At 37.2% G+C, this 27,195-nt stretch overlaps 4 protein-coding genes across 17 annotated transcripts in view; 2 read left to right on the forward strand and 2 right to left on the reverse strand.

Moving 5' to 3' along the window:
- Positions 1-6,155, reverse strand: part of zfyve28 (zinc finger, FYVE domain containing 28) — a 22,974-nt gene extending 16,819 nt beyond the window's left edge. Inside the window, exons 1-2 of one of the 2 annotated variants that reach the window (XM_048191642.1) lie at positions 5,786-6,155; positions 381-521 (exon numbers count right to left, since the gene is read on the reverse strand). In XM_048191642.1, coding sequence (XP_048047599.1) covers positions 381-521; positions 5,786-5,821 — 177 coding nt within the window. In that variant the 5' untranslated portion in view covers positions 5,822-6,155. The remainder of the gene's footprint in view (positions 1-380; positions 522-5,785) is intronic. The other variant, XM_048191641.1, reaches the window with a different exon arrangement.
- A 316-nt stretch (positions 6,156-6,471) lies between these two features.
- The window catches only part of cfap99 (cilia and flagella associated protein 99), a 32,342-nt gene continuing 11,618 nt past the window's right edge, over positions 6,472-27,195 (forward strand). The window contains exons 1-16 of one of the 4 annotated variants that reach the window (XM_048191651.1): positions 6,472-6,841; positions 8,577-8,721; positions 8,866-8,960; positions 9,134-9,246; positions 9,703-9,889; positions 11,437-11,517; positions 11,619-11,687; positions 11,791-11,877; positions 12,015-12,103; positions 12,669-12,873; positions 12,962-13,103; positions 13,188-13,339; positions 13,661-13,866; positions 16,430-16,616; positions 16,718-16,757; positions 21,290-21,294. In XM_048191651.1, coding sequence (XP_048047608.1) covers positions 6,734-6,841; positions 8,577-8,721; positions 8,866-8,960; positions 9,134-9,246; positions 9,703-9,889; positions 11,437-11,517; positions 11,619-11,687; positions 11,791-11,877; positions 12,015-12,103; positions 12,669-12,873; positions 12,962-13,103; positions 13,188-13,339; positions 13,661-13,866; positions 16,430-16,616; positions 16,718-16,757; positions 21,290-21,294 — 1,911 coding nt within the window. In that variant the 5' untranslated portion in view covers positions 6,472-6,733. Of the gene's footprint in view, positions 6,842-8,576; positions 8,722-8,865; positions 8,961-9,133; positions 9,247-9,702; positions 9,890-11,436; positions 11,518-11,618; positions 11,688-11,790; positions 11,878-12,014; positions 12,104-12,668; positions 12,874-12,961; positions 13,104-13,187; positions 13,340-13,660; positions 13,867-16,429; positions 16,617-16,717; positions 17,214-21,289; positions 21,295-27,195 lie in introns of those variants that run through there. The other 3 variants (XM_048191652.1, XM_048191649.1, XM_048191650.1) reach the window with 3 other exon arrangements.
- rtkn2 (rhotekin 2) overlaps positions 17,200-27,195 on the reverse strand; it is a 33,831-nt gene continuing 23,835 nt past the window's right edge. For 2 of the 5 annotated variants that reach the window (XM_048191647.1, XM_048191648.1), the window contains exons 2-12: positions 23,521-23,708; positions 23,349-23,401; positions 23,173-23,226; positions 22,437-22,554; positions 22,112-22,312; positions 21,913-22,007; positions 21,733-21,839; positions 21,490-21,621; positions 19,222-19,387; positions 19,034-19,141; positions 17,200-18,882 (exon numbers count right to left, since the gene is read on the reverse strand). In XM_048191647.1, coding sequence (XP_048047604.1) covers positions 18,299-18,882; positions 19,034-19,141; positions 19,222-19,387; positions 21,490-21,621; positions 21,733-21,839; positions 21,913-22,007; positions 22,112-22,312; positions 22,437-22,554; positions 23,173-23,226; positions 23,349-23,401; positions 23,521-23,675 — 1,773 coding nt within the window. In that variant the 5' untranslated portion in view covers positions 23,676-23,708 and the 3' untranslated portion in view covers positions 17,200-18,298. Of the gene's footprint in view, positions 18,883-19,033; positions 19,142-19,221; positions 19,388-21,489; positions 21,622-21,732; positions 21,840-21,912; positions 22,008-22,111; positions 22,313-22,436; positions 22,555-23,172; positions 23,227-23,348; positions 23,402-23,520; positions 23,709-24,688; positions 24,794-24,877; positions 25,382-25,510; positions 25,642-27,195 lie in introns of those variants that run through there. The other 3 variants (XM_048191645.1, XM_048191644.1, XM_048191646.1) reach the window with 3 other exon arrangements.
- Positions 25,538-27,195, forward strand: part of znf365 (zinc finger protein 365) — a 37,343-nt gene continuing 35,685 nt past the window's right edge. For 4 of the 6 annotated variants that reach the window (XR_007185011.1, XM_048191658.1, XM_048191659.1 and 1 more), the window contains exon 1: positions 25,579-25,715. The gene's annotated coding sequence lies outside the window, so the exon portion shown is untranslated. Of the gene's footprint in view, positions 25,716-25,761; positions 25,840-27,195 lie in introns of those variants that run through there. The other 2 variants (XM_048191656.1, XM_048191655.1) reach the window with 2 other exon arrangements.

The raw sequence follows: 27,195 nt of genomic DNA on the forward strand, positions 1-27,195 counted from the left end.
AGCTTGGAAAAGCCAGGATATTTTTAAATATAACTCTGATTGTGTTTATCTGGAAGAAGATTGTCATATACACCTAGGATGGCTTGAGAGTGAGTAAATCCTGGGATAATTTTCATTTTTGGGTGAACTATCCCTTTAAATTATTTAAAAGTGACAGTGAAGACTTTAACATTTTTACAAAAGATATCTATTTCAAATGTTCTTGTGAACTTTCTATTCATCAAATGGGACATCTTTCAAAAACATTCTTAGCTTCCCCAAACTTTTGCAACTTGTCATTGCAAGAAAAATGAGTGGAAAAGACTTAAACATTAATCATCCCAGAATGGAAAACAAACACTTGATAAAACTCTGTACTGTGAGACCATTCAGTGATTAACCTGGCAGGAGCGGAACTGGTTGACCAGCAGGGTACACCTCTGAGGGTCCTTCCTGCCGTCCAAACTGTCCAGCTCAGTGGCCACCTGGTTCAGCTCTTCATCTGCATAGTAGAACTGGGCCAGCAGCTGCGGATCTGACCTCTGCATGGAAAAAGAAAGTAAATGTAAACAGATGGTCTGAATGATCTAATCAAGTACCAGATGATCAAACAAACTAGTGCTGAAGTAAGCAAGTATCAGAGTTCTGCAGTATGGTGCGTGTCTGGCACAGCGTAAAAACATTTGTCATTTAAACAGGCGTATCCTGCCACAACAGCACGTCGCACACATGAGAAGAGCATTTAAGGTACTAATTGAATGTAATGAGAGATGTCAGCACTGGATTCAAAAGCACTGATGAGGATTTAGACCTTTGGACCCCTTCTGCTCCATTGGGCACTCAACAGGAAACATTCTCTTGCATCATAGACAGTGAATACAGTCCAATGTGTATTTCAAAGATCTTGGTGTCTCGCAAAAAATTGGAAATTGAAACCATTTTTGATGAAATATGCACACTACTACCAAAAACAGAATATGAAGACAATATGTTTCTTTTTATCAAAAGGGACAGTTGTTTTTTAAAATATGGTGAGAAAAAAATAATGGTAAAACTATATCAGGTTTTTACAATCTATTTTTGCCAGAAAGAAAACTATATTAGGTTTAACCATTTTATAATGTTCTTCAAAAGTGTTAACGGAGTAAAAAAGGTTTCTCACAGGGTTAAACCCAGCACAATCTAATAAAACATGCTTCAGGGATAAAGGACTTTGACAGAAATAATATATTGGTGGATGATCTTCTCCTAATATTAAAAACTTGTGTGTCATTCTGGAATGGCCTATTCGGCTTTACATTGTTCCCAAAAATCAAAGAAGTATCCTGAATTTTTTATCATTCTTTCCACCTTTTACAACATTGATAATAATAAAAAGAAAAAGAAGAAGAAGAAGAAATGTTTCTTGAGCTGCAAATCAGCATATTAGAATGATTTCTGAAGGATCATGACACTGAAGACTGGAGTAATGCTGAAAATATAAATTTGCATCACAAGACTAAATTATATTTTAGAATATATTCAAATTGAAACCTGTTATTTTGTAATAATATTTTACAATATTACTGTTTTTACTCTATTTTAATCAAATAAATGCCGCCTTGGTGAGCATAAGAGACTTCTTTGAAATACATAAATAATACCAACCCCAAACTTGTATTTTCCCATTTCTGAACAGTTACTTTTTTACACTACTGAAAATGTTGCATGTCTGGGCAAAATCTCCACTATTATAATACTGTGGTTGCCAGGGTGTTGCCATGTGGTTACTAAGGTGTTCAATGCTAGCCTATTCTTTTTTTTATGCATACATTATCATTCATAACTGGTCCATTGTGCAAGCTATGCAGGATGAGTTACACAATACACCAAGTTTTATTCAATTCCTTAACCTTAAACATAAAGATTAACAATAGCAAAGTTTGCCTTAGCAAGCAAAACTAATATGTAGGTAGTGGCGTGTCTCATGTAGCCTATACCTAAAGTTGAGTGTTATCTGCAAGTTGTGATTTGGAGTGTATCCAGATTGGGACATCTAGGTTTCCTGGACTGTGGCCATTTGTAATCTGCACATGAATTTGACTGGGAAGTTGCACGTGGCTGGAACATGGACCAGAGCTGAGTATAAGCTGATTTGAACCCATCAGCCCTATGATGCCCACGCAGGTGCAGTCAAACCACTAGAGACTCCAAATCACCAAAGAACAACTAACAGAGGTGTAAAGACTACCTGAAATCCACACTTGAGTAAAAGTACAGATATCTTAGAGCAAAAATGACTCAAGTCACCAATTCCAAAACAACTTGAGCAAAAGTCTTAGGCCTGGTTTCACAGACAGGGCTTAGATTAAACCAGAATTAGGCCTTAGTTCAATTAGGACATTTAAGTAGCTTTTATAAACATGCCTTAGAAAAAAAAGAAAGAAAAAAAACATTACATTCTTGAGACAAAACAATGGCACTGACATATTTTAAAGGTGCCCTAGATTCAAAAATTGAATTTACCTCAGCATAGTTAAATAACAAGAGTTCAGTACATGGAAAAGACATACATTGAGTCTCAAACTCCATTGTTTCCTCCTTCTTATATAAATCTCATTTGTTTAAACGACCTCCGAAGAACAGACGAATCTCAACATAACACAGACTGTTACGTAACAGTCGGGGTGAACGCCCCAATATTTGCATAACGCCAGCCCATGTTCCCAACATTATGAAAGGCATTAGACAAGGGCAGCCAGTATTAACGTCTGGATCTGTGCACAGCTGAATCAACAGACTAGGTAAGCAAGCAAGAACAATAGCAAAAAATGGCAGATGGAGCAATAATAACTGACATGATCCATGATATCATGATATTTTTAGTGATATTTGTAAATTGTCTTTCTAAATGTTTCGTTAGCATGTTGCTAATGTACTGTTAAATGAGGTTAAAGTTACCATCGTTTCTTACTGTATTCACGGAGACAAGAGCCGTCGCTATTTTCATTTTTAAACACTTGCAGTCTGTATAATTCATAAACACAACTTCATTCTTTATAAATCTCTCCAACAGTGTAGCATTAGCCGTTAGCCACAGAGCACAGCCTCAAATTCACTCAGAATAAAAGCCTCAAATTCGAAGCACTCAGATGCATAAAAGGGCTGGGGTTAACATCGATTGTCACGCGCATTTCGTCATAAGCCGGTTCCCTGATACCGCTAAATCGCCATACCTGCTCAAATGGAGCGGCATAACAGACAGAGCCGTATCACTGACAAGCTATGAATCGCGCATGCAGATGAATCGCCTTCGATAATGAACGCGATATTGCGTGGCTTGTCAGTGAACTACGGCTCTGTCTATTAAATGCCGCTCCATTTGAAAGCAGGTGATGGCGATTTAGCGGTAATCAGGGAACCGGCTTTACTGACGAAATGCGCGTGACAATCGCATGCGATATATCGCCCAGCCCTAATGACGAACATCTTGTAAAGATCCATTTGAGGGTTATATTAGCTGTGTGAACTTTGTATATGCGCTGTAATATAGTCGACAGCTCGTGTGGCAGGGAGCACGCGAATTAAAGGGGCGGCGCTGCCTAAATCAGTGCATTGTTAATGATGCCCCAAAATAGGCAGTTAAAAAAATTAATTTAAAAAAATCTATGGGGTATTTTGAGCTGAAACTTCACAGACACATTCAGGAGACAACTTAGACTTATATTACATCTTGTGAAAAAGCATTCTTGGGCACCTTTAAGATACTGTCTGGGAAACCGGGGGTTAGAGCATCTGATTTTAACAGTACTTAAGTATTTTACTTGTACTGAATGTAGGCTCAAAGATACACTAGTCATCAACAAATGAGAAACATGCCAGTGAAACACAAGAAACAGTTGATTTGTGAGGAGAGTATTCACATTTTTAGTTTCTAGAATCAAAATAAAACTCAAAACCTAAAAATTGCAATAAATCAAGGTTGACACTCAAGTCTCAGTTAAGATCAAGCGCTCAAACAGGGCATAGGCAAACCAATATCATCCAAAAAGTTCTTGTCAATATAATGTATGAAAAAAAAAAGTTAAGCAAAATGAAATAGTCAAAGCCTCCTTGCACTGGATATCAACGGCCTCATCACCGGCTGCAGCCATGTCCTCGTCTCATATATGAAACACCTTGCCAATACACTCGCATTCACATAAAGTAGCCTTGTTGACAAGTTCGGGTGAGTAGGGAAAAAACGCACGAGATATAGTACCTTCAATGCCCTGTAGATGGCGATGGTGCTTCTTCTGTAGCAGAAATAAACTGCTACAGAAAACGTCAGGTGCCAAGCAAAATTAAACGAGTAATCGCATTACTCATTACAAATGTATTGGAGAAAAAAGTACATATACTTACTCAAAAATGTTGTAAAGTAGAGAGCAAAATTTGCTAATATCAGTAAAAGTACAAAGTAGCCAAATAGTAATTAATTGTATTTACTCAAATACTTTACACAACTGATAACTGAGCGCATATTTCTGTTGCATAGGGAACTAAAAGATGCGGAAGGCCTATACAAAAAGATAAGGAATCAATATTTGTGCGACTAGCTATTTGGGTTGTGCATTTCAATGGACATGTCTGGAAAATGGAAATGTCTGTACAGTAGAGTCATAAAACTACAGAAAACTGAAAATAAGAACCTGCATCATGTGACTTTCGAAGCTTCATCCAAACATCTCGCATATTTGAATAATCTTTGCCATTTTACTGATTGTGTACACTAACAATCTGTTAATTTTAGAAAAGGTCACATACCATAGTTCAGCCCCAATGACCACAACAGGCATGTTTGTGAAGAATGTATCCAAGTGAGTCACAGTCACAGGCAGAACTGCACCCATGGGCCAAGGCTTCTTTGACAACAATGAGTGTTTGTACATCTCAAGGGGTACCCAGGGTTTAATTCCAACAAAACACTTTTCTGCTCTAATATCCTGTTGTAAGATTATTCTGATTTTTTCAAACACGTTCCCAAAAAATGTATTAGACTGAAAAGTGACCCTAATCTCTCATAGAAAGTCTTTAATGCATTGAGAACAGGTTGCAGACAAAACTGTAGCACACCACAATTGCATCAGTTGCCCTAGGCGTGGACTGCAAGAATATTTCATAGCTAAAGCCACTGTGTGAGCTGTGGTGAAATGTGGTTTTTGATGTGTAAAATACAAACTGCTGACAGCAAGAAAGTTTGGAGCCACACAAAGGGCCATTAGACCTCAACCTTGTAACAAACCTATAGCCACAGCCAATGTACAGAAATATATCTTATCCAATCTAACTGTATTAATATGTTTTCAAGGTTATTGTTGTCAACTAAAAAAACATTTATATTAAATAAAAATATAAATATTAGATGAAAAACAAACTAAAATGAGAACTTAACTAACTGAAATAAGGCGAAGCACTTAAAAACATAATATTTTAAAGCAATATTGTGAACATGACTTTGCCCCTTCATAATGAACGAACAAAGTCTTCTGAATGAATAATAAAGTGCTGTGATTCAAAGATCTTACCTAGAAATAAGATAGTTCGCATTAAATGATGCCAAAAAAGCTGTCTAGGTAGGCAGCTCACATCATGTGATGCTAAAAGACGGTTTATGTAGACAGCTTCCCTTATACGACGCCCCAAAATGCTGTCTAGATAGGCTGCCCACATCATATGATGCCCCAAATACTGCCTAAGTAGATAGCTCGCTAGGTTTTAAAACACATTCACTTAATAATAAAGCTATCTGATGAGTATTTATTAATTGAACTGATGGCAAGCTTACCTTTGGCTTATAAAGCCACTTTCGGAACCGATTCATCTTTGGTCACCTCGCCAGTTTAGCGACAGCTCCGTACCAAACCCGAACCGAACCGAACCTTTAAACCCGCACACAAACACACAGCTAGCGTGCTAAGCTAGCGCCTGCTCTTCAACAATGCCGTGCTGACAGTGTTAAGCAGAAACCAAAATAACAGACACGGACAGTGTTAGTCCACTATTAATTAATCGCGGGCACGGACTCTGCCCTTATATCCAGCAGTCGAGCGGTTGTCTTTGTCCCCAAACACACAGGCTGCTCATGACTAAGCTATTGAGCTAGAGCTCAGTCTGACTACGGAAGTTGCGCTGCTTGACTGATTACACTCGGGTTGCCAAACAATTCGCTTTTTTATTCCTACCTAAATGATTTAGTGTAGTTGTTTATCGCTCTTCTGTTTTAGTTGAGATAAATAAACAAATAAAGGAAAAATAATATTGTCATACTGTCTTCACATAATTATTTTTTATTTTGCATATTTTTTTTTTTACTTTTCTTGTTTTTGTGTGTGTAAAGCACTTTAAGCTACCGAAACGCGTTTTAAATGAATTTTATCAATATTATATTTTTCCACTAAATGTTTATTTGTTTTGGACAAAAGAGAACAAAGGGAAATAGCATCGGATAATGAATAGTAATAGGCTACTGACGTCCTCTCAGGAAAAGTCGGACCGCCTCGCTGTTTCCAGGCAACAACAAAACACTGTCGTTGCTGGATAGATGTTTTTCATAGGATTTTATCGTAAATCTAAACCTATTCATATGGTTCAAGATAGTCCTATACTAATCCATTTTTATTAAATTGCTCCAATAATCTGAATCAGATAAGCTAAGTGAAAAATTATCCACATTATCGAACTGCTGTCTATTAGTCAGAAAGTATATTTAGTTTGGCTGAGAAATCCAGTGAGGATGAACTACAAAGACCTTATCAACGAAGTCTCAAGGTTCCTGGACGAGTTTCAAGAAGATAAACAATTCATTGACAATTTTACGCAGGATGCTGGCAAGGATCTTAAGGTATTATTTTCAATATATGTATTTGTCTATTGTATATATGTCTATATATGTCTATTTTCCTCCATATAAATAAAATAAAATAAATAAATTCATATGTGTAAAATAATGGGTATTTACAAACCCGATTCCAAAAAAGTTGGGACACTGTACAAATTGTGAATAAAAAAGGAATGCAATAATTTACAAATCTCATAAACTTATATTTTATTCACAATAGAATATAGATAACATATCAAATGTTGAAAGTGAGACATTTTGAAATGTCATGCCAAATATATTGGCTTATTTTGGATTTCATGAGAGCTACACATTCCAAAAAAGTTGGGACAGGTAGCAATAAGAGGCCGGAAAAGTTAAATGTACATATAAGGAACAGCTGGAGGACCAATTTGCAACTTATTAGGTCAACATGATTGGGTGTAAAAAGAGCCTCTCAGAGTGGCAGTGTCTCTCAGAAGTCAAGATGGGCAGAGGATCACCAATTCCCCCATTGCTGCGGCGAAAAATAGTGGAGCAATATCAGAAAGGAATTTCTCAGAGAAAAATTGCAAAGAGTTTGAAGTTATCATCATCTACAGTGCATAATATCATCCAAAGATTCAGAGAATCTGGAACAATCTCTGTGAGTAAGGGTCAAGGCCGGAAAACCATACTGGATGCCTGTGATCTTCGGGCCCTTAGACGGCACTGCATCACATACAGGAATGCTACTGTAATGGAAATCACAACATGGGGTCAGGAATACTTCCAGAAAACATTGTCGGTGAACACAATCCACCGTGCCATTCGCCGTTGCCGGCTAAAACTCTAAAGGTCAAAAAAGAAGCCATATCTAAATATGATCCAGAAGCGCAGGCGTTTTCTCTGGGCCAAGGCTCATTTAAAATGGACTGTGGCAAAGTGGAAAACTGTTCTGTGGTCAGACAAATCAAAATTTGAAGTTCTTTTTGGAAAACTGGGACACCATGTCATCCGGACTAAAGAGGATAAGGACAGCCCAAGTTGTTATCAGTGCTCAGTTCAGAAGCCTGCATCTCTGATGGTATGGGGTTGCATGAGTGTGTGTGGCATGGGCAGCTTACACATCTGGAAAGGCACCATCAATGCTGAAAGGTATATCCAAGTTCTAGAACAACATATGCTCCCATCCAGACGTCGTCTCTTTCAGGGAAGACCTTGCATTTTCCAACATGACAATGCCAGACCACATACTGCGTCAATTACAACATCATGGCTGCGTAGAAGAAAGATCCGGGTACTGAAATGACCAGCCTGCAGTCCAGATCTTTCACCCAAGAGGAAGATGCGACAAAGAAGACCTAAGACAGTTGAGCAACTAGAAGCCTGTATTAGACAATAATGGGATAACATTCCTATTCCTAAACTTGAGCAACTTGTCTCCTCAGTCCCCAGACGTTTGCAGACTGTTATAAAAAGAAGAGGGGATGCCACACAGTGGTAAACATGACCTTGTCCCAACTTTTTTGAGATGTGTTGATGCCATGAAATTTAAAATCAACTTATTTTTCCCTTAAAATGATACATTTTCTCAGTTTAAACATTTGATATGTCATCTATGTTGTCTTCTGAATAAAATATTGACATTTGAAACTTCCACATCATTGCATTCTGTTTTTATTCACAATTTGTACAGTGTCCCAACTTTTTTGGAATCGGGTTTGTATTTCCATTAGAGACAAATCATCATATTCTTCTCATGTCTTCCGTCTTTTAGAATTTTTCCTCTGCTGACCAGAAGTTTATTATTGATACTTTATATGGATGTATCACGCACAAAAAGCTTTTGGATGTTGTGGTCAACATCTTTTACATTCACCATGGAAAATTTTTATTCAGAGTGGACCGAAACCTGTTCATTGGTAAGTGTATTTTGTTGATGTAGTGTACAAAAATAATATATTACTGTTAATATTACTATCACCCAACTGCTGTTTCTTTTTGCTGTGAATATTACTTCATGTCAGACATTCAAAAAAGTAACAAATCTTGTTTGGTTTTATCAGTTGTCTGTTATCTTGCCATGTTCCATCTTGATGATCTTGGCCTGAAGCATTTCAGTAGAATTATCAAATCTCTAGACATCTCAAAAATGCACAAAGTAAGCAAAGCACATACATAATCAGATTTAAAAATGATATTTTTTACCTATTAAACATTTATAATACAGTGGAATTGAATCATAACTAAAGCATTTCAATGTTGTATTATACATTTCCTCATTCTTTGCTTTCTGTCTCTGTTACGGGGCAAATGTCCTGTCCGGTACCTCAGTTCCTGAGCTTTTTCTTTAACGTCAGCAATCTCACAACTCATATCCAGAGGGAATGGAGTCACATCTATGATGCTGCTGTCGTAGATAACAACTGGATCACGCCATTGCTGAGGTAAAATGATAATAATAAAAAAGGAAAGAGTGTTTAGTAGTGCTGTATATCACATTGTTTTACACTCACACTTGATACCTTTAGCTGATGAAACCAAAGGATGGTGTTGCATTTAGGAATGTAAATGCTTTGAAAATTAAATCACACTATCACAAAAGAAATATGTATCCCATTACTGAATTGTGATTGTAAGGGAAAGGTGTTTGTAAATCATTAATTGAATTGGGTATATTAATTAGGTGGATATTTTTAGGAATCATTAAATTATTAATGAGAGTATGAATACTATCCACCATTGCTGGAGGCTTGAAGAGGTGTGGCACAGGTCTTCCTGATGCTAGAACATGTAACTAATACTGTACAGTATATCCTGCTGTAAACAAGACTTTTAGTTCTGTTATTTATTGATGGTTGTTAGCAAGCATTGTGCAGTGATGTCTTCATTCTCCTTTATAGATGGTGCAACGAGATTGAGGCGCTGCTGGATCAGCTTGCCAAAAAAATGGGCAGAGGAAGTCTGCCAAAAAAATCTCCCAGGAAAAACACAGAACCCAGGGAATTTGATCTGACCCAGCCCAAAGCTCGACCACTCCCTGCTCCCGAAGTCATTCCACAGCAGGAAAGTCAAGTCAAGTTCAAGCAGGCAAGTATCAAAATAAATACTTGAAATAATGGAGTATGTGCTTTATGAGTCAGCATTTTTTTTAAAATCTATTTTAAAACACATCAACTCCTTTCATCCAATCATCATTTAGTTATTGCATGATTTGTTGTTTGGTAAAAGGTCAAAAGATTGTAAATTTTTTTGAAGACTTTTTAAACATTCAGAGATATACTGCCTTTTAATTTTCAGCAATGACACAGATATCAGACCAATACATTATGATAGTGGTTCTCAACCAGGGGGCCGGGGCCAATAGGGGGCCACAGAAAATTTCCAAGAGGGTCATAGGATGACTTTGAGTATTTAAATTAAAAAGATCATTATTAAAGGTGCTCTAAGTGATCCTGGGTGGAGTCAAAGTCCCTTTAAGACAAGTCATTTCACTCGGCGGCCATCTTTGAAACGCCTCTCGGGCATCCTGGGCATCATGCCCTATCTCTTTGAATGGGGAAACATCAAATTCTCCAAAACTGTTCGCCAACCTTACGATTACATTTCATATTTGAAATCACCAATGAAATCTGACAACAGCTGTCTCATAAATGTTTTATCCAAACGCTCGAATCATGACAAAAAACTGTATTTTTTAGGCTGGATCAAGCTAATGCGCATGCGCAGACCTAAATGCGCGTCTCTTCTGCCATGTTTCAGAGGCGCGCGTCTGACTGTTTCTATAGAAACCGGTGCTTCAAACGGCTGCTGCAGTGATGCGATGACTTTACCAGTCGGCGATTGGCTCTTATTTTGAAGGCGGGACTTATTCCGCCATATTGCGCATTACACTTTCTCCCATTCAAAACAATACGAGTGACACGTCTTGTGTTATTCTATAGTCTTTGGTGGAGTAACTTCCTGTTGACATTTGAAGTGTTGTCAAACAAAACAGAGGCTAGCTAGACCCTCCCTCCTCCTCCTCCCCCCCTCCCCTCCGTGCTTCCTGAAACAGTCATGAACGCGCATTTAAAATCATTCTTGTCGGTTATTGGCTGGAGCATGTTTATTATGTTTTGTGGTCCAGGCTGCACCAGTTTTTTTTTTATTGCGATTTTCAGAGCTTGTGGCGACTACAGAGACCGCGTTTTTTTTACAGTGTGTTCAGGGGACAGGCAGCTAGCGGATAGTGAGGAGATGTTTGCTTTATGTGACAAAAAATATTTTGGCCTAAAAACGCGTGACATCACTTAGAGCACCTTTAATATATTTAAATAATCTATAAATAATCTGACTTAAATCTAAATTAAAATGCTAAAAACACAAACAATCAATAACTATTAAGTCAATAACTAATAACAAAAAATCATTATTGGAAAAACATACAGTTTATGAAACATCTGCAATCACAAAATGATTTGCAGCTTTGTCATAATTACAGCAGAAATACCAGAAATATTTTAGCCTGTATAGGGGGAGGGGGTGGCCTTTGAGTCAAAAAGGCTGAGAATTATTGCATTCTCAGTAGTTGACATTATGACATTGTTCGCTTCAGATTGTAAAATTATGTTGATTGTGGCATTTGCCTCCCTCAGGTACCAGTCACCACTCACAAATCTCCAAAGGAACCAGAGATTCTGGATGAGATGAGGCAGAGGAACCGACAAGAAGCTTTGGTAAACAGAGACAAACTGGGGAACTGCTTTTAATTTTGTTAATATTGCTTACTTTGTGTTCAGACCTTACCTCATGAAGTGCCTCATTTACTCTTCATTAGAAAGTCCTGAATGAAGCAAACTCTCAGCAGTTCAGATGTGCAAACCCACAGAAGTCTGAGAAAACTCAAGTAAGTGTCTTACAGCACAAATGAATACATCAGCTGTTTTATGTTTCTTTAATGCCACATCATCACAGAATTTAATTTTTTTTTTATATTTCCTGATGAATAGAACGTAATATCCCAAATTCTTCAAAGCCGTGATTCAGAACTCAAATTTGACCAGCTTTATACTTCTGGAAGCCCTGCCACCCAAAAGGTAATTCTGACTAGATAGAAAATGCATTGATAAAAAAACTTTTCTTGACACATGCACCATGTGCTTATTTTATTTTCTACTACTGAGTATCTTTGTGCAGTTAAATAGTGAACATATATTTATTTACAATGGCACAGACAAACAGCTTACCGGTCAGACTGAACACAACAGCCATACTGCGAGAGGGAGCTTTATATAATCGTCAACTGGAAGAAGCATTACAAAGGTAGAGTCACATAACTCCTCGATGGTAATCAGATTTTATTATTTTCGTTGTGCAATTAAAAGCACCATAAACTGTCTGTATGACATAAAAATGATGAGAAATATTTAAAATGTTGCACTATTATTTCTGTCACTAATAAAATTTAATGCCATTGACTCGTTTGTATGAAACAGCTTCAACAATTTGGACCAAATTACATGTAGATGTGAATGGGAGATAAAAGTTCTGGTTGATGGGATAATATAGTTTGACCCATGCCAAGTCTTTTGAAGCTATCAACAGTTTTGAAATTAGAAATCTCAAATCTGATTTGTATATATTTAAATATGGTGCATAAAAACAGACCACGCTCTAACATCAATAGGGGCAAACAGCGTTTGTTCGTACATTGAGTCGTGTGGACTACATTTGTGGTTCTTTTATGGTGACTCAGAAAATCATGAGATTGATTTTTGGGTAAACTAACCTTGAAGTTCAATCATAATAGTCATTGAGATGTTCTCCACAACATTCATGCTTATTCACTTACATCAGTGTTCTGGCGTATATGTATTTTGGTGTTCAGATTCGAGCGATTGTCACAGGGTGCAAGCGAGCCGTCCGCATTCCTGCAGTGGCAAAAGGAGATGAAAGAAAAGGATCTACAGGAGGAACTAGCTGAACTGGAGCGGCGAAGACTGGAGGGACGGATCAGCCATGAAGAGGCGGTTCTTGCACGAGAACGCGTCTTGGAGCGTAACCACCATAAAGCTCAGCAGACTAAAGAGGAGGTGATCTCATAACAAACATCAGTGTTTACAGCAATACATGACTCAGTCTGTATTATGTTTATGATGATGTAATGTGTGATTGGTTCAGACTGCGCAGCTTATGCGCAAGTATGCAGAGAAACGTATGAAGGAGGAGAAGGAAATGAGAGAGCTTGTGCAACAAGTGGCCGATGGTCACAAGAACTCTAAAGCCGCCAAAGATAAGCTACAAGAAATCAAACAACGGATAGGTACAAAGATTGTGGATGATACATATGGCATAATATTTTCACAAGTCATGAAATGACAATAAAACACTGTTTTTCTCCGAGCAGTTAAGGAAGTCTCAGAGCAGAGCAGAGAACTCCTCAGCCAGGCTCTGGAGGAAGCTCAGGCCGAGCTAAGCAGGAAGATGGAGCTCATCCGTCAGATTCGTGCTTTTGAGTCAGTCTCTCTGGTCAGACAAAACTTTGTGGATGACACTGAGGTTAGTGTTTTATCTTGTTACGTTTATCAAAAATAGAATAAAATAATATAATGATATACCAGTCAGAAGTTTTGACACAGTTGATTGACACAATTTATGTTTCATGATCTTGAACATTTTTAGATCTTAAGATTTATGATACAAAATGATACTTTTATAGACAAATATACAGTAAATTGTGCTAAATCTTTGTTATTACAATGAATGAATTGACATTGACCTTGATTTTACTAAAGCTGAGCAGTTGTATAGATACCTATGGGGATGAAAAAGTATGTATGCATCATCATGATCCAACTATTGTTTTATTATATTACTCAGACTGCAGGTCATGATTTGCTGTGTGAGATGTCTCTGGCGGAGCTGCGGGAGCGTTTGGCACTCCTGAGAGAGACAGAACAATGTGAGCTGGAGGACAGGAGACAGCGCATCTTTCAGGAGAAACAACTCAAAGAGCAGCTACTACTAGAACAGCTGGACAATATCGCTCTACGCAGAAGTCTTGCAGAACATGCTGCTTCACGCAGGTAACATACCGGTCTAATCACACCTGTCCCTGCATCAACTTGCAGTCAGGTCTAAAAGAAAATTTCAGACATTAAAAATGTTTGTTTTTTCTATTTAAGCCTGTAAAAAAAATTTAAAGAAGACAGATGAGATACAATGCACAGCATAAATGAGTACACCCCCTTTGAAACTTCTGAAAGTCAGCAATTACTCAATTACTTAGAAGACATGTTAGGGTTCTTTAGAGATATAATGTTCCAGCAAGTCTGCTTAATCAATTACCAAAGAAGCAAGTCAAAATTATTCAGGAAAATAAGATTTTCTTATCAAGGTGATAAAAATGAGTACACCCTCCTAAAAGTTACTAAATAAAAATGTTCTGGTGTAAGTTTAAGGCAATGTTTGATCAACAGGTAAGTATGTTGAACCAAAACTTTTGAAGAGAAGAAATTTCTTGACAATTTAAAGTGTTATATAGCCCACTGAATCATTCTCAGACTTAATGCTGACAACAATAAAAACCACTTGGGAGAGAACTGTCAGGAGACTTATTTCTTAGCACAAAAGAGGACAGTGGTACAAGAGGATTACCAAATCATTGTTTTAAGTGTGAAAATACAGCAAAAGTAACACAGAAATTCAAAAACAATGGACTTGTGACAAGGCCCTTGAAATAATCAGGCCTTCATTTTAAGCTTTCATTTAGTGATGAGGGATTTTTTTGCTAGACAAAGAGCAGGAGAAATACCAAGCGAGTGTCTCAGAGCCAGCAAAAGCTATGAAAAGAGTGACTGCTTATCTCACAGAGTAAGATGCAGCCTGCAGAAATGACATGCATGGTTGTTGTTCTCACTGGAACTACCTACTGTAGCCAAAGCACAATAAAGTCAGTTAGCCATTTCCAAAGCCCGTATTTTCAAAATATAGATTCTGGGAATCAATACTCTGGTCTCATGAGACCAAATCAATCATTTTGGATCTAACAGCATCCAAAATGTTCTGGTGTTGCTAGAGGAGGAGTACAGTGAGAAGTGCCTGGTTCCCACAGTAAAGTTCAGTGGTTGTAAAGCTCTTATATAGGGATGTATGAGTGCTGAAGGTGTGAGGGAGTTGTGCTTTATCAATGCTGTCATGAATTCCCACACCACTGTGTAATTTAATACACAAAATTGAAACAGATGATGTTACCCTTTCCTCATTCCCTGCATTGTTGGGCATTTTTTTCAACATGACAATGAGGATATGCATTCTCCCAAGGTGAAAAACCTTCTGTGGACATGTATTGCGCTCAATCTTAACACTCTTGAGCGCATGTGGGGGATTTTGTAGAGATTAGTTGAGCAACACCCCCCATTAAAGATCAGGGCATTTAAGGAGCTCATCATCCACGAGTTAAACAGGACAGATGTGACAATTTGTCATGAACTTGTACACTCAGTGGCAAGAAGGGTCAGAGCAGTATATTCAAAATTATGGAGGTCATACTAAGTGCTAGAATATTAGAATATTATACATTTGTTGAATTAAATCTAGGGTGTACTCATTTCTGCAATCCTTAATTTAAACAAAATTGGCAAATTTACTTTATTTTATGGCTATTAATGACATATATTTCTCAGTTTTTATTATGTATATGTTTAATACATTTTAGTTTTGGCATCTTTCCATGAATTGTATTAGTGATCAGAAAGAAAATACATCTTTTGTATTTGTTCAGAGGGGATTTACTCATATGCTGTGCACTGTAGATAAGAAATATTGAAGATTTTGCAATATTTCTAGGTCACTAATTAAATAAGTAAATTTGTGATATTTGTACAAAAGGTCAGACTGCTTTAATTGAAATTCATGAAGACTTCCTATCATAGTACTTGTCAGAGTTACAAATGACCTACTTATGTTATCTGACTGTGGTTGTATTTCTCCACTTGACTTTAAGTGCTGCCTTTAATACTCATCATATTCTTCAGGACAGGCTTAAGAATTGGGTTTGCATTTGTGGACAGGCACTAGTCTGGTTCAAATCCTACCTCTTAGATCACTATGACTTTGTTTGGGTAGTGGAAATGACATCTGGGGCAAGTTGCATAGTCATTATGTTAAGACATTATTTTAGCCATCATGCCTTAAGTACAAGTATGACCAACTAGCAGTTAGTCAAGGGGCAGTCAGTCTTACTTTTTAGTATCAAATTAGACCAACCTCCCCTTTATGTAACCGACTTAAGAGTTAGGAACAGCCTTAAAGAAAAAAAAAAAGACTGGCCCCTGATCTTACAGTGGTAAACTATGGTGTGCCACAAGGCTCTGTATTAGGTCCTTTCAGGTTTTGCACAAACATACAGAGTTCATGCCAGCCTTAGTGCTGCTGTCGTTAAAGCAAAAAAGGGAACAAATAAAATACAAAGAAATTCTCAAATTCATGTTAATCTTTCAAACTAACTTTTCACCTGTTATGCTGCTGATATAACGAAAATATTTGAATTAAATTAGAAAAATGATACATATGAATGATTATTATTATTTATATATTATGTTTAGTTAAATATGTGGAAAAGAAGGGCTGAATGATTTCTGTTTTCAGTCAAGAAGAGAAAAGGGTGAGAAGTGAACTGCGGGAAGCTGTCAGGAGAGATGAGAGAGTGTTGGCCCTACAGATGACCCTGGAGCAGAAACAACAGGAAAGACATAAGAGAAAGACTGAAAAAAACAGTATGAAGAAAAATGAACAGGTGCTTCCACTCACAGTGAAGACCTCCCTCAACAAAAAGGTGAGAAGAGACTAGAATACAATGCAGATGTCACAAATTTTTCCACAACAACAGAACAGATGTTTATTATTGTGTTATTTTTCTCCATTAAATGATACAAGCAGCAGGTTCTTGAGGAACAGCACTGGCAGGAGTTGGAACAACAAATTCATGGGGCCTTGCAGAAATCTAAAAAAAATAGTGCCGGTCAGAACCACAGGCGAGTTTTCTGATGCCTCATGACTAACAATGAAAAAGAAAACCTTTTCTTAAATGACTAAAAGCAATTGATATTGTAAAAATATATCTAGGCATTGTATAAAAATACATAGTAATGATACTCGGTATAAAGCTATCTATATTTTAAGATGGTTTTCAGATAATCTAACTCCGGTTTAGCTGGCGTTACTAAAGAATGTGGGATGATGTAATGGAAAAAAGCACTTTTACGGTTAAGTGAAAAATGTCTTGGGTGTGGAAATTCAACAGAATGATTGCATGATTTTTTCCATAATGAAATATTTCTAATCGAAACACTACAGTAACAAAGGGCCTTTTCTGTATTGCACAGGCACACATACTGAATAAGGACATCAGAATAAAATCAGTTTAGTACAACTTTTTAATGAAGTTGTTCCATTTCATTTAGAAGAATTACTGCCGATATCTTTTCCTGTTACATTAATGCCCAGAGAAAAAAAGTTAATTACTCTAAGAAAAAAAAAGAAAAACCCTGAAAAAGAACAGTTTCAATCAAAAGAAAATGTATTGCACAAAAAGTACCATAACATGAACCATCTCGAAAAGTGATCTACAACAGCACTTAGTATTCCACTAAGTGCTGTTGGAGTATGTGTGAGCTACTTAAACATTCAGATGTGTACATAAAATGAAACAAAGATATTAAACAAATTTACCCTAACAAGACATTTTCATACACCCTGTACCCTACATACAGCGTTACATAGTGCTCAGACCTTATAAAACACATTTAAACTACTTGATTCAATACAACAGTATGAAGATTAAACCCTTAGTGTCTAACATGAACATTTTTAAAATGTTAGTTATTTAAAAGTATTAGTGTTTAACTGTATAAAATCATTCAGTCCAAAAATCTAGTTTCTACTGCATCTTCACCTACTGATTCTTTTAAAAATGCAGAAAACCTGCACAGTTTCATACCAGACATCATTTCTTATTGTATTATGACATTATTCTGTGATATGAAAGAAAACTGAAATGATGCAGCCGCAGTGGACCAAAATCTTAAAGTGCTTAGTTGTAGTGGTTACATCATGAGTGGTTATTACAGACAACTAATATTAATAGATATGATAGCTACACAACCTAAACTAGATCAAGATTCTAAATGGAGTTGAAATGAATTGGGCTGCAATTCAGTCTTGAAAGTGAAAGTTATCAATCTATCAACAACAGGACTTAATTCGGTTAAATCAAATGAATGCAATTAAAATACTACAAAAATTACAACTTTTGTCTGATTATAGATGTTTGTTCAAGCTAGAACAAACAAGATAGGCAATATATACATTCACTCCCAGCATTCTCATCTACATTCTCCTGACCCTTGATATGGATCAATAAATGGGTGAAGGGGAGTTTATCTCCGTACGAGTCCAAGGACGGTTTATCTTTCCATAATAGATCATTAAATCAAAGATGTCTCATGCCTCATTAATTCACCAGGCTTTTGGATTCATCTTGTCTCTGAATGACATCCTCAATTTGTTCCTGGGGGCCGGCACAGGTGGCTGAGGGACCTGACTGAATTCTTTCCCAGGATTTTCTGGCATATCTGACTCGTCATCTCTTTTTTGCGGGACGCAAGCGTGCTGACAGGGCTCGATCTGTCCAAGGGGTGCGTTTTTGCGTGTGGATGCGTGGCTCTTCTGCAACTGCTGAATGATGGCAGAGAATTTAGCATCCAGTGAGGGTCGCCCTGTCCGAGGCCTCGCCCCCTTACAGTTCTCTTTCTCCTGATTGGATAAGACGCCGGTAAATGGTAATTTATCTGGAGGGGGTGGAGGAGCTCTCCTCTTCTTTTTGCTGCCTGTGAGGGGACTGGTAATAGACTGATTGCTTTCTTTACCTGGTGACAGAACTGTTTTTTGTACTACCATTGGCCGGGATCCTTCAAACAGCGCTGCCCAATGAGGCGGCTCCGTGTCCTCCTCATGACCAATGAGAAAGCGGCCATCAGTTTCCTCAATCTTATTGTGAATTATGTCAGTCAAGCTCTCAAATTTCCCAGGGGACCCAATGCCTGAAAATATATTAAACAAACAATGAACACACACATAAAAATAAATAACAGGAAGTTGGACTAAACTGGTTCCTCATAATTCAGTCCAACCAAAGCAGTACAAATCACTTTTATATTATAAACGATACATATAATATCCTCGATTACTCACTCAGATCATTATAAACAGAGTCAGCTTGCTTTGTGAGAAAGAGCGGGGGTTTCCGTGGTGATAAAACCTCAATGTCCATGAGCTTGTCACATGCATGTTGCCACTGACCTAAAAAATAAGTTCATAATAATTGTTAACACATACAAACTGGAGTAAAATAATTTCTGACTGATGTTAGTTGAACTCACTCTGGTCATAAATGTGCTGCCAGAGGGCGTCCAGCCACTCCTGCAAGATTTCAGGAGTTTCAGTAATGAACACATGACTGATGGAGTCTCCATTTCTCGGGTTTATCAGGTTGAGTTTAGAGCCAGTCCTCTGGTGGTCCTTTTCTACCACACGAATACGGGTCTCCTGCATAAACAAACACATATTTTATGATGGTTCTTCAATGTATTCCAGATGGTAAAGCTTTGTCAGTTATTTGCCATTATTGCTGTAATCTTTAACATTAACTGCAATTAAATTACTGTGTTAAGTGTAAGCTTATTAGATTAGGAAGGCTGCATATAGCAGTGTGGCCATATAGCCGATTATTATACCATTACTGGCTGATATTGGAATTTTTTATAATATCCCATAATTTAACACTAGTAGATGTGAAAAGCACAAAAAAAGTTGTGATATCAATTCACATGTAGTATATGAAACGATTAATTAGTTTTATTTTCAATTTACATGGCCAAAATAGCACATAAAATGAATGTTGCTTCAAAAAATAAAAGGGATATTTACCCAAAAAATTAAAATTCTGTCATCATTTACTCACCCTCAAATTGTTCCAAACCTGTATGAGTGTCTTTATTCTGTTGAACACAAGAAGTTTTTCTGTAACCAAACAGTTGATGGACCCTACTGAATGCCATAGTATGGAGAGAGAAAAAAAAAAAAAAAAAAAAAAACTATCGAAGTCAGTTAGGTCCATCAACTGTTTGGTTACCCATTTTCTTTAAAATATCTTTTGTGTTCAACAGAAGAAAGAAATTCATACAGGTTTGGAACAGCTTGAGGGTGAGTAAATTATGACTGTCTGAACTTTCATTTTTGGGTGAACTATCACTTTAAGAGATTGTAAAATTAATCCAAATGAAGAGCAGTTTAGTCCAAACCTCTTTATATGATGAACAGATTGAATTTAGGCTTTTATTCACATAAAAACATTCATCAATGGACACATCTGATATGGTAAATGGAAGCACAAGCATGCGAGAACCAATGAGGTTCATTCTCATGTTACACAGCACTTTAAAGGGTTAGTTCACCCAAAAATGAAAATTATGTCATTAATGACTCACCCTCAAGTTGTTCCAAACCCGTAAGACCTCCGTTCATCTTCAGAACACAGTTTAAGATATTTTAGATTTAGTCCGAGAGCTTTTTTTTTTTAACTGATTCCATTGAATCCTTTCATCTGTCGGCGTTGGTAATGCACTTTTACGTCGCCGTGGTTGTTTTTTGCGATTAGGACATCCGCGACATGCACACTTATGCACCATTTTAAAAAAATATAGCAATACCAAAATACAAACAATGTAGAATAGCTTGAATGTAAACGAAGCTCGGGCGCACCAGATAACACGTCAGCAGCGTCTTACATCAGCAGCATCATTGCGGAGTCGTGAACTACACTCCGGAGCAGAAGGGGGCGGTAATGCACCAATAAGCTGGATGCCAACCGCCATAAAACAGGAAAGAAGAAGAAGCAGAGTCGTGAAGGCGGATTAGCAACAGACCCGGAAGAGAATACAATGCTGAATAAAGTCGTAGTTTTTGTTATTTTTGGACCAAAATGTATTTTCGATGCTTCAAAATGTCACGGATGTCCTAATCGCCAAAAACAAAAACACGGCGACGTAAAAGTGCATTACCAACGCCAACAGATGAAAGGATTCAATGGAATCAATTCACTGGAAAGGACTCCGGAAGAGAAGACAATGCTGAATAAAGTCATAGTTTGTTATTTTTGGACCAAACTGTATTTTCGACGCTTCAAAAAATTCTAACTAACCCACTGATGTCACATGGACTACTTTGATGATGTTTTTATTACCTTTCTGGACATGGACAGTATACCGTACATACATTTTCAATGGAGAGACAGAAAGCTCTCGGACTAAATCTAAAATATCTTAAACTGTGTTCTGAAAATGAACGGAGGTCTTACGGCTTTGGAACGACATGAGGGTGAGTCATTAATGACATAATTTTCATTTTTGGGTGAACTAACTCTTTAACGTCTCTTCTTATGTTTGCTGAGCAATGTTTATACACGAATAAAAACCTATATTCAATCCGTCTTCTGAACACTTTCAGTCTCTTTCTTTTGGCAAAAATATACAATCATGCACAAAACCAAGAATTTTTATGTAGTGGACATCTTATACATTCCTTACTAAAAACAAAGTTTTGCATTCTGAGATTAAGAAAAAAGTGGCCATTTTAGAAATGTTTCTTACCTGGTTTATGGGAATAATGAGGCTGGGCTCCACTTTTGCTTGAATCTCTTCAGGAGTATAATAGCATGAAATCTGTCCAGCCTTCAGCACACAATATAGCTTACAGCGGCGTTGCAAACCCTCAATGCTTAGCTAAATGGACAATAAGCAAAATGCTGATTTTACAAATTTCATTTAAAAATGATGATATGAATCCTTATGCTATATAATTTTCCTAGAAAAAAAGACCAGTTGATGTCTTACCTGTTGGCTCAGGTAACTGCTCATCATGTCTTGTGTCATGCAGTCAGGTTGTGCCACCAGCTGACAGCACAGGTTTCCATACAGCGGCAGCCATGACGAAGCCTCCACTGACAGACCAATAGCAGAAGATCAGAAACACTATGCTAGTCAATTATTAAAATGCAGCTGGTTTGCACTTACCATTTTGCAGAATTATAAGAGAATGAGACTGGAAAGATCCCTCTGCCTGTTCCAAGCCCAGTGTGGTGTAGGCCAGCAAGGAGTACCGTGCACCTCTGACACACACACACACACACACACACACAAAAATTAACATGCAATTCTCTGGTACTACAATTTAATTATTAAGGTAATAGAAATTATATCCATCCTTGCATACAATGGTATTGGGTTGGACTGGAGGAAAGTGTCTGGGTCTCCTCCATCCAGAAGAGGGCAGAGTTTCCTGCCTGAAGATCTGCCAAAAGAGGAGCGCAGCTTCCTTGCCAGTTTTTTGGGAGTGTTGACAAAGGTTGCATCCTCCTCCAGTCCACAGCTATACAGCTCAAACGTCAGTTCAAAGTCCGGCTTCGCGTCAGAGCTGTTCAAATGATTGAAATTGAGCTCAGGACTCCACAGCAGTCAGATTTTTAAACAATCATATTTTATTATAGTTTTCAAATGACTGTAAATTTGCAGTGAAATAGGGAAAGCTGAGAACTTACAAAATTTTGACACCTTCAAAGCAAATATCGGTCATTGAGGGGTCTGCAATCACCATTTCTGTGTCAAAAATCTCTAAACCAATCTTTATCAAACAAAAGACTGCCACCCGCTGTGCATCTGTTGGGTTCAGATATGCATGACATGAGGATAAATGACAATATGAAGATATTATTTAAAATATACATACACATTACAGTTCATAAGTTTGTGGTTGTTAAGATGTGTTGCATGTTTTTGAAAGAAGTCTCTCACCAAGGGGGTGTTTACTTAAAACTAAATAAATTAAAAATATAAAAGCTGCATTTTCAGCATTACTCCAGTCTTCAGTGTCACATGATCCATCAGAAATCATTCTAATATTCCGATTTATTGCTCAAGAAACATTTCTTATTATCAATTTTGAAAACAGTTGTGCAGCTTAATATTTTTGTGGAAACTGATATTTTTCAAGATTCTTTAATGAATAGGAAAGCATTTATATGAATTAGAAATCATTTGTTATTTATAAATGTCTTTACTGTCACTTTTGATCAGTGTACTACAGTATGTTGTTGCTGAATAAAAGTATTAATTTCTTAAAAAAAACAAATCTTACTGACTCAAACTGAACTTTTGAACTGTAGGGTGTGTAAGCAAAACCATTCAATTAATAAAAACCAAAACAGACAGCATATCTTTGCATTTAATAAATAATTACAATAGTTACAATATAATAGTTTTTATATTGTCACTCACTTCCTTTGCTGTTAAAGTGTTCTGAATCTTTCCAAAACAATGGAATTCGCAGACCTGGATAGGTAAATGAAAAATACATGAACCAAAGAAACAATGAGATATTATTAACAACTATAACAAACTGGGTTATATGAGGAGAAAAAAAAAAAAAAAAAAAAAAAAAACTGATTCCTTACCAGATATGGCTACCTTTCCATTACAAGGGATTTGATCCTGAGAGACTGAGGATCTAAGAAAAAAAAGGATTTTTTTTTTTTTTTTAAATAAAAATGTATTATTTTAATGCATGTTTGTTAATTTACATTAAAAATAAGATAATTTTCCACTAAATACACCTGCTGTTCTAACCTTCTGATGTCCTGCTGCTCTTTCCTCCTCTGGCCTTCACTCATGTAGGCTTTAATTCTGGCATTACAGGTTAACAGACTCCTGGAAGCGTCCAACACCTGCTCTTTTTTAGTGCTGGCAACCAGAAGCTTGTAAGCCCCGGCTCTCATTCGCATCTCAAACTCCAGCTTCTCTTGAATGTCACAGTCCTATTGGGAAGGGTGAAATCCATACTGTAGCTTTATAAACAAGAGCTCTCAAAGCAGTTCTGGGTAAAAACTAATTCAGACAAGAGGAATAATGTCATGAAAGAGAATGACTCTACCACACAGTCTATTCTACACAATAACTCCTGATGCAGGTGCATGCTGATTTATGGAGAGATGAGGGCATTGGGCACCAATGGTCTGGACACCAATGAATGTGAATGATGCAATGAAGTAATATTAAAATAACTGAACAGAAGAAGAGCTCACCCTACTTTAAGCCATTATTATCATAAGAGGAAAAGCAGGTCTCTTAGAACTGACAATGGTACATGGATTGATGAAAGTGAGTGGAAGTAATGGAAGTCCGAGTCATTTTCGGCGAATCGGTTCTTTTAAAAAATAGATTCAATAATTCTTTTGTCCATTCGTTATCACTTGGACACTACACGCTCCAATAAAGCATATTGAGGCACACACTAGTTTTAATTATGTTGTTTAGTTTATTAATAGTCATTTCATTATTTAACTATTAGCTCAATTACTGGTTCTTGGCTCATTCGTTTAAGTGAGTCAGCGATTTGTTGACGCAAAAACCGCTCGCAATAATTCAGAACGATTCGTGAACAATTCACTCACCCTGCATCCCAATGTGCATACTATTCACCCTAAATAGTATTGAATATTACTAATGTCACATACTATTTAGGATGAATAGAATGCACACTGAGACGCAGGCTCAGATTTGTTTTGAGAACCAGTTTAACAGAACCACTAAAAAGATCCGATTCACATGAAACGATTCGCCCAAGAATCGGATCCCGCAAGTGGGTAGTGAAGACTATTTGGACAAAAACATCTAAACATTGACACTTTCTAAGAAGCAATACAGTTTTTAGGAGATGTTTGATGATGTTTCCAACACATAACATGGTATATAGAGAGAATATGAATGAAACCTGATCACACTCTCCCCAGACTACCTTTAGTTTCTTAGAAGTCTGTCTTATGTACAACAAATTCATGTCTTCTATAATCTGCTGTGTGTCATGCACACTTGTGCATCGCTTCATATGTCTGTTTTTGGCCTGGGAAAAGCATTGAATGTGGCGGTTAGTCTCGAATCACATTACAGACATGAAAAACTATAACGCGAATTTTAACAGACTCACCTCATTTTGAAAAAACATGCTTTCTCTTATTTTCTTTCTCTTGATTTCCATGGCTAGAGAGGAACACGATGATACCGTGGATCGAGTGGCAATATTTCGTTTAAAATGTTGAATATCCCGCGGTGGATCCATACTGGCCTCTTCCTCGAGACAAGCCCCTCTCCGCACAACAAACCAACGGATTACACAACCGCAAATCGACCAATCAGCTCCTTCCAAAGCTCACCGTTGCCTATACAACAGTTGGGCGATACCATTTTTAAACTGAGAAGGGTTGCGGTAGCGAAAAAACTAATATGTGTGCTTAAATAAGTCAAATTTGTTAATAGATTTGATGAACACCATACTAATATATAAATATACTACATTTAAAACTAGTTTATGCTAATAATTACAAAGCGAGTTTAATGTTAACGCTGTGATTTTGTGCTCATCTCCCCCGTCTGTCTTTAAATAGATTAGACTGACGGTCTGCCGCACTGCATTCTAATGAATCTGACCGAATCTGTTCAGTCAGTGGCTGCTGGATCTTTTTAGATCGATTGTAATTTTACACATAATGCGATGACATTTTATAACCATTTTGCACACGAAAACTGCATTCAGCATCATATGATAAGAAATCAATATCACCTCTGTCGCTGCTGTCACGCTCATTCTTGACAACGTCGTTAGTACCCAGATGACTTCATACACCTAGATATCGTTTCACTGTATCTCAATCAGAGAGGGTGGCCAGTGGGGTTCGGACTGAAATATCAAGCAACAGATAATCCGAAGGATCAACAGTTTGATTAAAGGTTGCAAAACACAATCCCATTGGAGCTCGTTCATTAAGGTATGATCGCATGCTTGGTGTTATAGATAATGTCAGCTGACTACCTGTCTGATTTCAGACTCTGGCCAGTAGATCGCCTGCTTGCATAAGAAGATTTGCATAAATATCGCTTTGGCAGTTTTATGTAAGTATAGAAAAAATTGTGGGTCATTAAAAGCATGTAAGTCAAACATTTGCAAATGCATTTGATCTCACCATCGACGTGCATGCATTTGATTTGCCAAAGCTTTACATTAACCTATTTAAACCATGGATATGCTGAAATTAAGAGAGAACATACTAAAATAGTGGATGGAAATTGTCTTTGTGTACTGAATGAATATCTAGCACGCAACCTAGTCGTGACAAGTCGTTTCTCTGTCACCATCAGCATACTGTCTTATTTGTATTTTAATGATACAGTCATGCATTCTGTCTATGTAAGGCTTTGAGAAAAGCTTGCTCCAGTAAAAAATGACCAGTTAGACAGTGAGGGATGCTGACTAACGTTAGGTGTCGACAGATATGGATTTTTCAATAGTCAATGCCGATATACAGAGAGCTCAGGGTGGCCGATATAATCCAGATACTGTCCGGGGCAAATTGTCACACTTTTGCTCCATTGAATATTTCCCATCTTAGCTGTATTTTAAAAGCTAATTTCTGTATAAGCACATACTTTAATATCTGGGCTACAAAAAATCTGTTGAACATTTCCACAAGTATTGCCCAGGAAAAAAGATACAGTTCATTTAAAGGGCTAGTTCACCCAAAAATGTATTACTCAACCTCATGCCGTTCCACAAATTAAGATATTTTTGTTGAAATCCGATGGCTCAGTGTGGCCTGCGTAGGGAGCAATGACATTTCTTCTCTCAAGATCCATTAATGCACTAAAAACATATTTAAATCAGTTCATGTGAGTACAATGGTTAAATATTAATATTATAAAGCGACGAGAATATTTTTGGTGCGCTAAAAAACAAAACAAAATAACGACTTATATAGTGATGGCCGATTTTAAAACACTGCTTCAGGAAGATTCGGAGCATAATGAATCAGCGTGTCGAATCATGATTCGTGTCAAACCGCCAAACTGCTGAAATCATGTGACTTTGGCGATCCGAACCGCTGATTCGACACGCTGATTCATAACGCTCTGAAGCTTCACGAAGCAGTGTTTTGAAATCGGCCATCACTAAATAAGTCGTTATTTTGGTTTTTTTGGCGCACCAAAAATAATATTAATATTGAACCACTGTACTCGCATGAACCAATTTAAATATGTTTTTATGAAATCCGATGGCCTCACGGAGCCATCGGATTTCAACTAAAATATCTTAATTTGTGTTCCGAAGATGAACGAAGGACTTAAGGGTGTAAAACAGCATGAGGGTGAGTAATAAATGAAAGAATTTTCATTTTTGGGTGAACTAACCCTTTAATGCTTGTTGACGTTTTGTGACAACATGTCCCAGTAGAGTTGACAAAAACGTGAAAG

The sequence above is a fragment of the Megalobrama amblycephala genome, linkage group LG5 (assembly GCF_018812025.1).
Source record: "Megalobrama amblycephala isolate DHTTF-2021 linkage group LG5, ASM1881202v1, whole genome shotgun sequence".
Classification (NCBI taxonomy): Eukaryota; Metazoa; Chordata; class Actinopteri; order Cypriniformes; family Xenocyprididae; genus Megalobrama; species Megalobrama amblycephala.